The sequence below is a fragment of the Rutidosis leptorrhynchoides genome, chromosome 9, assembly GCF_046630445.1.
Source record: "Rutidosis leptorrhynchoides isolate AG116_Rl617_1_P2 chromosome 9, CSIRO_AGI_Rlap_v1, whole genome shotgun sequence".
NCBI classification, from domain to species: Eukaryota; Viridiplantae; Streptophyta; class Magnoliopsida; order Asterales; family Asteraceae; genus Rutidosis; species Rutidosis leptorrhynchoides.
The window spans coordinates 285,054,380-285,067,521 of record NC_092341.1 but is presented as its reverse complement, the minus strand read 5'-3'; the positions used below and the strand labels follow the sequence as shown (position 1 = coordinate 285,067,521).

The 13,142-nt window shown below is 34.5% G+C and overlaps 1 protein-coding gene across 1 annotated transcript; it reads left to right on the top strand.

Moving 5' to 3' along the window:
• Window positions 1–1,563: 1,563 nt before the first annotated feature.
• Window positions 1,564–2,485, top strand: LOC139867524 (uncharacterized). Its single transcript, XM_071855886.1, has 2 exons — window positions 1,564–2,085; window positions 2,244–2,485. Exons 1-2 carry the CDS (start codon window positions 1,648–1,650, stop codon window positions 2,316–2,318), a joined length of 513 nt encoding a protein of 170 aa, XP_071711987.1. The 5' UTR covers window positions 1,564–1,647; the 3' UTR covers window positions 2,319–2,485.
• The last annotated feature ends 10,657 nt before the right edge of the window (window positions 2,486–13,142 follow it).

Sequence of the window (13,142 nt, the reverse complement as noted above, 5' to 3'; positions counted from 1 at the left end):
ACTTTCTACCCCTGAGAAAGTGTAAAGTTGAGGGTCTGTTGTGTAAATCGAGTTGAATTTGAGGGACCAATTGTAGTGTGAACACGAACTCAAAACTACGATCTAAAGTAACTAAAACTACACCATTAGGCATGAGTTTTAGTATATAAGGATTAATAACATTACTAACCTCGCTAATATCTGACACCTAACGTGTAATTATGTGTGATGCGTTAGATGTCAGATGAAAATGAAATTATTACTAATCTGTTAATTAAAAAAGACGAGTTTAATGATTGTGATAGTAAAATATAATTTTTTGAATTATGAAGTTATTCTGGTACAAAATTGATAATGCGTAAAAGAAAAGCATGTTGGATGTGTTGTAATCCCTTAAATCCAATAATTTGTTTGAAATTCAACGGACTAATCAGAGTGCGACATATGGCGTGACAATCACATGTGATTGAAAAAAATTCAAAATTAAAAAAAAAATTGAATTTTTTTAAAACTTCTTTTTTCGAAAAAAAAAATTTTAAAATTTTTTTCTTTTAAATTTAGCATATCAAATCCAATCACATGTGATTGTCAAACCTAATCACATGTGATTGTAAAACACAATCACATGTGATTCTGCAAGTCAAATCTAATCAAATGTGATTGAAAAAAAAATTAAAATTTTTTTTTCAAAAAAAAATTCAACAGGAAACATACTTTAATTCGGTGATTTAATTAAATTTGTTAGCGTTTCGTGATCATATTTTCAAAATTTCAGACTTTAATTGGGTGATTTGATCAAGTTTTGATCAAAAACTTGGTGTTAAATGGTTTTAGCACAAATTTACTGAAATTCGTCATTCTACTAAATAAAATTTGTTTCAATCACATGTGATTAGATTTGACATGCAGAATCACATGTGATTGAGTTTTACAATCACATGTGATTGACATGCAGAATCACATGTGATTTATTATATGTCAAATTTAATCACATGTGATTAAAAAAAATTCGAAAAAACAAAAAAAAAAATCAAAAAATTAAATAATTTAAAAAAAAAAAAATTTGAATTTTTTTTTCCAATCACATGTAATTATCACGTCACGTGTCGCACTCTGATTGATGCCTTGAATCTCAACTTAAAAAAAATTCTTTTTTTTTAACAAAAGAATTAGCCTAATAATGACATCATTAATATAGGATTTTAATATTAACTGTATATAGATATAGATATAAATATAGATATAGATGGATACTTTTCGAATTATGAAGTTATTCTGGTACAAAATTGATAATGCGTAAAAGATAAGTATGCTGGATTAAAAAGTTGTAGGGAGGGGTGGAGCCATTTTTTGGCTTAAAAAAAGAAATTTACATTTCACCCCCTTGAATTATCATTCAAGTCACAACAAACTTTCGGTGGGCCATTCGAAACGATTCCAGCTGTATAAAGCCGTTACACAGCCCCACATAGAAAGAAACACCTAATATACGTGTGATAATTGTCGTTGTGGGCTCCACACGTTAAATAAAAAACACCCAACATTATTTACCTTAACGGCTACTTATACTCGTGTCTCCCCTACTTCAGTCCCGCACCCCTTCTCACATCCTCATCTAAAGACACACTCTTTTTATAACAACAACAAAAAAAAATAATTAAAAGTAAAATGGATCTCAAAAACGTCGTCGTTTTAGCATTGATCTGCACAATTGCCGCCGTCGGAGCACAATCTCCGGCAGCTTCTCCGACACTTGCGCCTCCATCAACCGTCAAAACTCCTGCAGCTGCACCAACTGTAGCACCGGTGAAAGCTCCGGTCACAGCTCCACCAGCTGCCGTTCCTTCTCCGGCATTGTCAGCTCCTCCGGCAGTAACACCGGTGAGTGCACCTCCTGCTCCAGTGCCGGTGAGTTCTCCACCAACGACTGAATCTCCTCCGGTTCCCGAACCAACTCCAGCACCAGAGACTGCTCCTGCTCCGGCGCCAGGAAAGAAGAAGAAGAAGACGAATGCACCATCGCCGGCGCCGGTACCTGCTGCCGATGCTCCTTCATCTGACGCTCCTGCTCCTGGTCCTAGTACCTCAGCCGATGTCGCCGATGAGGTAATTATCTCGATATCGAAAATTAATATTATGTAAAATCTATACTGAATTGTACATTATGCAATTTTTATTGTACATGTACAATTATCCTTTCAAATTTAAATTTTGTTTATTGCGGAGTAATATAATAATTGTGTGGTTAAATTGGAAATATGCAGAGCGGAGCAGACAGATTAAAGAGTGTGGTGGGGAGTTTGGCGGTGGCATTTGCTGCATACAGCTGGTTTTTTTAATTTATAATTTTTCATTGTATTTATTTTTTATTTTTATTTTTATTTAATGATTTTGTATAATTTGTATTGTATTCGTTATTTATATTTATATTTATTTTCGTATCGGTGTAGTTGGTTTTTTTGTACATCATTATATATGAGTTATCCTTCATATGAGTTGCCCATTATGCCGCTTGTTATTTCGAACATTATTTCGTTATACTTCAATTTATTAGAAGTTTGGTTTCCTATAAAAGAGAAAAAGAAAAAGAAGATGAATTTGATGATACAAATAGAAACCTAAATGTGTCGAAACAACAAAGAAACTTTGGGATCAAGCAAACATCAATTAAGTAAAGTAATTGAAAAAAGTAAAAGATCATATATGACTTATTTGGTGAACCTAGGTGGTCTCCCCATTCCACAATCAGTGGTTTCAATTGTTTTGGGTGTTTTGATTGTTAAAGAAACCGAATAAATCACCAACTATTTGCGGGGTCCTGACTGGTATTTGTAAATTTTATCAATTTTAATTTTTTTTTTAAAGAAAAATGAATGATAAATGGAGTATATATTAAAACAACTTTCATAAAAAAAAAAAAAAAAAAAAAGTTACAAACACAAAATAGACGAAACAAAGGTAAACCCAAACACCGCGTACCAACAACATAAACGAGAAGACCACTAACACTAACATAATCGAGAAAACCTAAACCCTCAAAAAAAACCCGCAATTCTAAGAACCCGTTGATTCATCACCACCAAACAAATTGATCCTTGATAATGGAATGAAAGTTAAAAGAGATGTTTATTTAACAACCATAAGAATAAGAATCAGGCATGATTTTTAACATAACGTATCCTTAATTCTTAAGTTGGGTTCATATGATATGAATGACATTGTTGCTAATTGAATATAATAATGTTGAATGTCAAAACATGTGTTGATGATGATTTCAAAAGTCTAGAACACATATGAACTTTGTGAAAATATTAATCTAGTTGCAAACTCATTGACACTAATGAAGAGTGAAAATGTGAAGAATATTAACATCAAAACATCTAAGTATTGATGATAATTAAAGTTTGCAAAACTTGTTGCCTACAATTGAACTATGCACTTTGAATAAATTAAAAGTGTCAATGTGCCGAAAATGGCCAATCAAGGAGAAAGCTCATCCAACTTTCGTCCACACCAATCAACACTTAACAGAGAAAGAGTGAAAAATCGAACAATAGCAGAAGGAAGGAGAATTGAAGTCGAAGATTTTCCTGAAATGGTGGCAGCTTTCTCAGATTTAAACTGGGATGTATTTCTTGATCTAAATGGACCAATTTATCCATCACTCGTTCGAGACTTTTACTCTAGCTTCGTCTATACCAACGGTTCAGTTACCTTTAGGCTAAAAGCTTCAAGAACAATGGTAACACTTCAAGAATTTGGAAAACTTCTAGGAGTTCCAGCAAGTGGAGAAAGGTTCTTCCACATACGACACAGTCTGACCTATCATCATGATTTCATCAATAAAGTTGGTGCTATTCGAACACTGTGTGAAGACAGCGCTCCAAGAGAAGAAATTCTCAGTCAAGGAGTATTAAGCAAACACCTGCAGAAGAAGTTCCGAATAGGGAACACAGTGATCGACTACAAAGTTCACTGTAGAATGGGAAATCGTTCACATATCCATGTTGTTCAGATGGCTCTTCTCTAGTGTCTAGAAATGCAAATACAAGTAAACATGGCATACTTTATGGCCATACGAATGAGCAATGTGTCAAAGGACTCAACAAGAGCTCTTCCTTATAGAATGCATCTTACAAAGTTATTCGAAAAATTAAGGGCAACAGATGACATTCACACAAATCCAACCTATCAAATATTTAATCGTCATACATTAACATTGATGGAGTGGGATGATGAAGATGACTCTGATGAGATTGAAAGGGTCTATGAAACCATGACCAACTCTCAAATCAACTTGAAAGATATATCCGACAGTGATGAAGAACAGTTTCCGGATGAAGCTAATGATCCTTTTTACGGCTTGGATCATGATTCAAAAGCTGAACGAATCTACCTAAATCAAGCTAAGATAAAGAAGTATCAATCCAAGATCCGTCTGCTACTGAAGAAAGCGAAAAAGGCTTTTTCATGTCGAAGTAGTAGTGATGTGAGAAGTGGAAGGTGAAGGAAGTGAGAGAAGATAAAATGTTGGTTGAATAACTTGTTTTGCAATAATTGAATGTGTGACTATTTGAATATTTCTTGGATAGCATCTGTTTAAATTGTGTTGATTAATTTATATTTCTGACAGATCTCACACGGTCAATTACACGGTCGAACGTAACATCGACCGTGTATCAGCCTGACACTTCTTCTTCTCTCTCCTTGAAAAATAAATGCACATTGAACCTCTCAAATCTAATTGGATCTGTTTTCAAAGTATCATTCACAAATTAGCATACTTGAATATGATCAAAATTCTCAAAAGATTCAATTACTCCAAAAGGGAATGAAAGATTAAATGAAGGTTCATCTTTTTCCCTTTAAATTGAGAAGATTATGATGCAAAACTCACTACACCATCTCACTTAAAATGAGTCAAGTAAACAACTCTTCCAACAATCCTTTTGTGATTGACTTGTCTTCTTCAGTTTCTGACTCCTTTGACAATCTCTTTCCTAACTCTCAAGAGGTACGAGATGTGATCAATCGCAACCGAAAAATGGTTAGCACTAGACCAATTGTCGAAGGTTGTATGGTCACTATTGAGCACTTTTCAAAAGAGCTTCTCGAAAATTTTTCTTACATAAAATGGAATTCATTATTAACTTTGAAAGGTCCCATTCACTCCACTCTTGTTCGTGAATTCTACGCTAACTATGAATTCACTGCCCCAAATAACGTCAAATTTCGGTTGTTTGATAAAGGGTTTTCCATGTCTCTCAAGGACTTTGGAAGATTCATGCATGTTCCTGATGAAGGTGTGGAATGTTTCTCCTATAGTCCATACCTCCTTTGCCTTCTTGAATTTGTCACAAAAGGTGACATCATCAACACCTTTTGTCAAAGACCTATCAATCACATTGAAATCCAAAGTGATGGTCTTAAGGCAAATCATTTTGCACCCAAGTTTGACCTTTGGCTCAAAGTCATAAGTCAAAATATCTACTGCAAGGTGGAAACACTATCCACAAATGTTCATGCCTGTGAAGCCTCACTACTCTGGTGTCTCCAACACCGAATTCAAGTCTACATCCTTTTGGTCTAACCACCCTCCCATTCAATTACGATTCGGTTCGACCTTTTAACGAAGAAACGGAAGGTGAGAACACACCTGCCTGGAGTGTTACGGGATCTGATGATAGTGTTGAAGATGACCAGTTCATTGCTCTATTATCCTCCACTCAAATGTCCATCCTTCATCGTCAGAATCATCGAACTCACAAGATCCTGCGACGCTTTTTGAACAATCTTGTCTGTGAAAAATGCTCATCTCACCCAAGCACATCTCATCCCATGTAGAACAAACCTAGGATTAATTTACTGTACTTTCCATGCATATTTTCATATATGCATCACTATGTTTCGTGCTTGCTTTGAATAAAATGTGTGTTTGTTATATTTTAATAAATGTTTTTTCCAACATGCACAATTTAAGGGGGAGTTTTGCTCTAAGGGCGAACTTAGTTCTAGGGGGAGCTAACCTTTTTGCTTCGACAAAAGGGGGAGAAAGATGGATACAAATGATTGTTAACACTTGCGTATTTATAGCAAAATGTCCCTCATCACTTGTATGTTTGTCATCATCAAAAAGGGGGAGAAGTTGGTTGAATGTTGGTTAATAAACTAAACGACAAACTTAAGTATGATGATTAACCAAAGAATATGTTTTGATGATGACACACACATATGCATAAGTCATGACTGACATCTTAACATAAAACACGCAAGGTCACTAATCCATACTTTATCTTGCAAACGACCAAGTCAAATATAGGTTAAAGAATGAAATTAAAAGTTCAGCTAAACAATGCTTAATCGATACTCATTGACGAACAGATTATGGCAAAAGCCACGAGTTCTGAGGTAACAATGCTTAATTGATTATTTCCAAAGAAACTTGAGGTTTTCGCTTGGCGAGCATCAAAAAAGAGATTACCGGTCAGGACCGAACTTGACAAAAGGGGTATAGACCTTCATAGTGTTAATGCCCTTTATGCGATGATAGTTTGGAGTCGGTAGATCACACTCTCATTTTTTGCAAATTTGCGATGGAAACGTGGGATTGTATTTTTAAATGGTGGGGGTTCGGAAGTTTCTCAAGCTTTAGTGTCAATGAAATTCTCAAAGGATATGCTTCGGTTTCGATGTCTTCTTTCGGGAAAAAGGTGTGGCAAGCAGTTGAGTGAGTTTGTGTTTATTATATTTGGCGAAACAGGAATAATAAAGTCTTTTGAGGTTCCTCTTGGAACGCTCCGATCACGCTCAATGAGATCCAAATTAAGTCGTTCGATTGGATCTCTCGTAGAATACGTGGGAAGAATATTGATTGGCTAACCTGGATTAGTAACCCTAGAGTATATTTTAACATCTAATTGTCGGGTAGCCTCACTGTATAGCTCGTATACTCTGTTTGCCTTCTTGTAAACAGATTATTGTTTTCATGTAGCTTGTGTTTTGTGGGCGGCTAGCATGTTAGTCGTCTCCCTCATTTGTACGTTTTGGTATCATATATATATATATATATATATATATATATATATATATATATATATATATATATATATATATATATATATATATATATATATATATATATATATATATATATGTATATATATATATATGTATATGTATATGTATATATATATATACATACATATATATATATATACATACGTATGTACATATATGTATATATATATATATATATATATTGCTTGCTTTTCAAAAAATAAAAAAAAAATCTCTTTTATCAGTTATCAATTTTTTTTTCCATTTATACAAAGCAAACTAAATATTCACAATCAAACACAACGAATTAGTTTTTTCACCCTGTCTCGTAGGCAGTGAATACTGCAGTATGTATTCATTGGTCGGAGGTGATTTGAATTTGTTTGGTCGGAGGTGGTTAACGGCCAATTATATTTTACTACCCACAGAAGCGGCACATCTGACTTAGATGTGGCGCATATGGCCAGTACGCCTCATCTTGCAACATTCAACGCATTAGTCATCACATCAGAACCTTGGACATATTGGCAGATGTGGTGTAGCCTTGTGCCAATAATTTATTCCTTTTTGACACATTGCGCCTATTTCATCACCAACTCTTTTGATCCACAATTTTAAACGATTCAAAAAAATCCAAAAGCGTTTAATTACCAAAGTAAAGGTACTTTTCAACACAAGCACTCGGAAGTAACGTTTGAGAAATCATAAACGCCCATCGTTCAAGTTAGATAATTTCGACTACACAACAATTACATTTCCAAACTCATTTTTACTAAAAAGACATGACTCACTCATTGATACCAAGAGCATGTTGATGAATATAACTACCCCATGAAAACTTCCAAATCGTCTGATATCGGGCTGAAAAGTCATGTTTTAGCCCTCAATATCTCTCTTATTTTCATTAATTAATTTATCTTTGTGATCGAATAACATGTTTATTCGCTATATTTGATAGATAATTATGTAGACGATGCTACAAGAACCAGCAATAACGAACGGATAATGAAGGAAATAAATCAGCTAAATGCTGAAGAAATAAGAATACAAGCTTCGGGCTCAAGAACGTCCTAAAAACCCGACCATGACCTGACCCTATGGCACATGACCCGGTCAAAGCTGAACAAAACAAGCCATTACAAAAAAATTAACCACAACCAAATAAATTCAACAAAACAAGGCAGACCTTGTTGGATGCTTGGTCCTAGTTGGCTGCCCAATTTCCCGGTTGATTGCCAAAATTCTTGGTCGATTGGCTCGGTACCGGTTGGTCCTAACCCACCGCAATAAAGGTTTCTTTTTTATCTCATTGATTGCTCTCTCCCGGTTAATTATCAGCTTGTCCGTGTTCATTGTTATCTCGGTTCGGTGCACGTTTGCCTATAGATACTCAACTCCATATCTCATTTTTAACACATCACACTTTTATATTTACACACCTTTCACACACCCTCTTACTAAGCTAGATTAGGATTGTATTTTATGAGGTATTCCGAGAATTTTTATGTACACATAGACACATAGTTCTTTTGTATCGTTAGACATTGTTGGTTTTTGAAACCTTTATTTTATCTAATTAATATTTTTGGCATGTTTTGTTTGTATTTAGCTAAATCTATTATGCTTGATAGAATTGTCATGTTAAGTTAAAATCTATATGTGCTTGCTATGATTGTAAAAGCAATGTGCAAGTAAAATGAGTCAAATACTCTCCCTTTCTTTAACTTTTAGTACCTCCTCTCTTTCTCCTTTTAACATTTTCCTCTCTTAGTGGAGAGGAAAATTTGCCGAGATTAAGTGAAAATTGAGAGTTTGATCTTAGTTGAGGGTTAAAATCCCATATTTGGCGTTTCTAATACTTTCGGTCCCTCAACTATGTATCCAAAACTGCCGCATTAGACACGGATGCCGCACACAAGATTATATTTCTTTCTCGATCGTTCGATTTTAAGTTACGAGCGTTTGAGCTTTTGAATCACCTAAACTGAAGCTCGTATGAGTGAGATAAGTTCAAAAAAAGTAGACGCGTACGTAATTTGATAATATACTATCTACTCTGTTGCATTAAAGCAAGATAATAAAATTTGGGATGTTACAATTTAGAAGGCAATGTTCATGTTAAGTTTCTCTTGCTAAGTTTTTTGTGTTCTACATGTATTCAAACAGTATGTTGCTGGTCTGCTGAAAACTTGGTTGACTCTTTTGTCCCCTACCTTTCTTTCTCCCTTCTTCTTCTTCTTCTTCTTCTTCTCGTTATCTCAAATTGTCGCTCTCTCATTTTGTTGGGAAAATGAAAATAATAATCTGATGAGTCAAAAGCATTTTGCAGATTTGGTTTTTGATCTGTATAAATAGGGACGTGTGCTTTTCATTCGATGTATCTTTGCACGATTAATATTATCTTTCATATTTTTTCATATCGTGTTCTCTCAATTATTGTTCTTATAATTCATATTTATTATTCAATTGAGAGTCTGGTGTTCATAGATCAAATACTGTGATCTAATAACTGGTATCAGAGCGGGAAAGGTGTAAATCCTATCTCGGTGATCTTTAAAACGATCCATATTTTTCTTATCAGTACTATTACTACTCCAGATATGGCTGTAATTGAAAGGGATGGTAGTTCTAGCAAGTTTGAGGAAGATCTGAAAGCTGTTGAGATGATGGATAAGGACTCTACTTGCAATAAAGCTTCTGCCTATAAGGTACAAAACTTTGTGAATTATCTTGATAATGAAAAAGTGAGAATGTTTCAGTACTTGTTGCTTGACTTTAAGTGGTGTTTAGAAGATATTGATAGGTTAAGAACACAAATTTTTGATCTTAAAAATGTCATCAAAGACAAAGATGCTGAAATTAAAGACTTAAAAAAATGTGAGGTTGAACTTGACACCTATAAAATGGCATACATAGAAGAAACTAAAAGATTAAATATTGAATTAGGAAGATCAATTAAAAGGTCAAAACATTATGAATCAATTTGTAAATCCTGGTGTGTATCTTCCAAAAAGAATTCTGATGCTATTGCCAAACAAATTCCAAAAGATGTCAAAGCTATACTAGGTGAAAACTACATATTAAATAATAATGTGGAAGTTGATCCAAGTGTATTTAAACCTGACATTTTACCAAACACATTTGTAAAATTTGATGGTGACAAAAAGATTTAACTAATGCTTTTGTAAGATCTTTAGATCCTGTTGAACCTTCTGAGACTATAATACTTGAAAGCAGAAATCCACTAGAGTCTGAACTTTTGAAACCTTTAGACTCTAATAGTTTAGTCTCTCAAAATAATAGTGTATGTTCTGACCTAGAGTCTGACACCCAAGAGTCAAGTTGCAAGAGCAATTCTGAATCATCCTCTATCACTGACACTTGTCCAGATCCAAAAAGGTTAACTAAAAGAAGGTCAAAGTCAAAACAAGCTAAGACTATTCAAAAACTCAAAAGGAAAATTTCAAAACTCAATGAAAAAATCAAGAGTCAAGAAAAACCTTCAGTTAAGAGAACATTTTGTTTTCCTAAGAAAATTGAGAAAGAATGGAAACTCAAAGTTTGTGAAAATAAAAGTGTCTTGAAATCTGTTAAGGAAAAGTTGATCTGGATTGAGAACAAAGCTTTTGTCTGGAGAGTGAAGGGTACTCCAATTGAACCCACTGAAAAGTGAGTTCCCCTTAAAAACTAATCATTTTTCTTTGTTTGTGTCTTATGTAGCAGGGTAGTATGTGGTAAATAGTGGCTGCTCAAGACACATAACTGGATGCAAAGAGCATCTTGTAGGGTTTATTGAAGAAAAAGGTCCTTCTGTAAGATATGGTGATAATTTTGTTGCAAAGACTATTGGTTATGGTACTGTTAAAGCTGGATGTGTTACATTTAAGAAAGTTGCCTTAGTTGAAGAGCTGAAGCATAATCTGCTAAGTGTGAGCCAAATTGCTGATGAAGACTGTGAAATCAGAATTAGGAAGAAAGCTGGTATTATTTATGATCCTAAAGGAAGACCAACACTTGTGGCGTGGAGATTTCAAAATGTGTATATGCTGGATCTAGAATCTGTGGATGCTGAAATTGAGACATGTCTGTACTCACAGACTGTCCCTGAGCTCAATTGGCTTTGGCACAGAACGCTTTCTCATCTTAATTTTAAAAATATCAATGAGCTTTCCAAAAAGAAGCTTGCAAGAGGTCTTCCACAACAACCTTTTAAGAAAGATAAACCTTGTTCTGCATGTATTATGGGTAAACAGACCAAAGCAAAGTTTCCCTCAAAAACCCTAGCTACTATAAGTGATCCACTTCACATGCTTCACATGGATCTATTTGGTCCAATGAACACTAGTAGTTTGGGTGGGAAAAGATATACTCTAGTGATTGTTGATGAGTATTCTAGATTTACATGGGTTATTTTCTTAACTGCAAAAAGTGATGCTCCTGAAGAAATCATCAATTTGATCAAGAGAGAGCAGGTTCAAAAAGGTGTTCTTGTTAAATAGTTGAGAAGTGAACATGGTACTGAGTTCAAAAATGTTACATTAATTGACTTTTGTGAAGAGTCTGGAATTGGTCAAAATTTCTCTGCTGTTAGAACTCCACAACAAAATGGAGTTGCTAAAAGAAGAAATAGAACCCTTATTGAAGCAGCCAGAACCATGCTATGTCAATCAAATGTTGCTCTAAGGTTCAGGACAGAGGCAGTTAATACAGCATGTTATACTCAAAATAGGTCCTTGATTGTGAAGAAACATGGCAAAACTCCCTATGAGTTATACCATAAAAAGGTGCCTACTATTTATTACTTTCATGTATTTGGGTGTAAATGCTATATTTTAAATCAAAGCGATCAGCTTGAAAAGATGAGGCCAAAATCTGATGAAGGTGTGTTCATGGGATATTCTTCTGTATCTAAAGCTTATAGAGTATATAATCAGAGGAGAATGAAGATTGAAGAATCCATTAATGTTTCTTTTGATGAAAGTTCTATAGAAATGGATCAGTCATCCAGCACTGAGCAATCTGCACTTGGTGAATTGTCAAATTTAATTTCTGGAAACAGTGTTCAGACTCTGGATTCAGAGTCTGAGTCTGATGAACCTAATTTGTCTGGGTTGAAAAATGATTCTGCAGATAATTCTCATACAGAAGAAGTTCCACAAGAAGATGAGTCTGTTGTTATTCAAGAAGGTGATCAATCACCTAATAACACCTTGGTTCCTGTTGTTCCTATCAGAAAATCTTCTAGAAACATAGTTCCTCCAAAGTATCTTGAAGATTATGTTGTAGATCCTGCTAGTTTGCCTAAACCTGGTTCTTCTCAGACACCTGTATCTGACTTTGCCATTGCAAACTATTGATTCTTTTCTTGTTTTCTTTCACTAATTGAGCCCAAAGATGTATTTGAAGCATTGGCTGACAATGATTGGGTTGAGGCTATGACTGAAGAGTTGATAGAATTTGAAAGGAATGATGTATGGGAGTTGGTTCCAAAACCTGATGGTAAAACTGCAATTGGCACTAAATGGGTTTATAGAAACAAGGTTGACAAAGATGGTATTGTGGTTAGGAATAAAGCAAGGTTAGTGGCTCAAGGGTATAGACAAGAAGAAGGTATAGACTATGATGAGACATTTGCTCCTGTTGCTAGAATTGAAGCTATTAGATTGTTTCTGGCATATGCTTCAGATAAAGATTTTGTGGTGTTCCAAATGGATGTAAAGAGTGCTTTTCTAAATGGTAAATTGCAAGAAGAGGTTTATGTGAAGCAACCTCCTGGTTTCAAGAGTAAGAAGTTTCCCAAGCATGTCTTCAAGTTGAAGAAAGCTTTGTATGGTCTGAATCAAGCTCCCAGAGCCTGGTATGATACTTTGTTAACATTTCTTCTAGAAAATAAATTTTCTAGAGGGGCTATTGACAAAACTTTATTCATCAAAAAGAAGAAAGGTGATGTGTTACTTGTTCAAATTTATGTTGATGACATTATTTTTGGGTCTACTAATCCACTTTTGAGAAAATGGTTTTCAGACATAATGTCTAAAGAATATAGAATGAGTAATTTATGTATTCTAAACTATTTTCTTGGACTACAAATAAAGCAGAGTCATGAG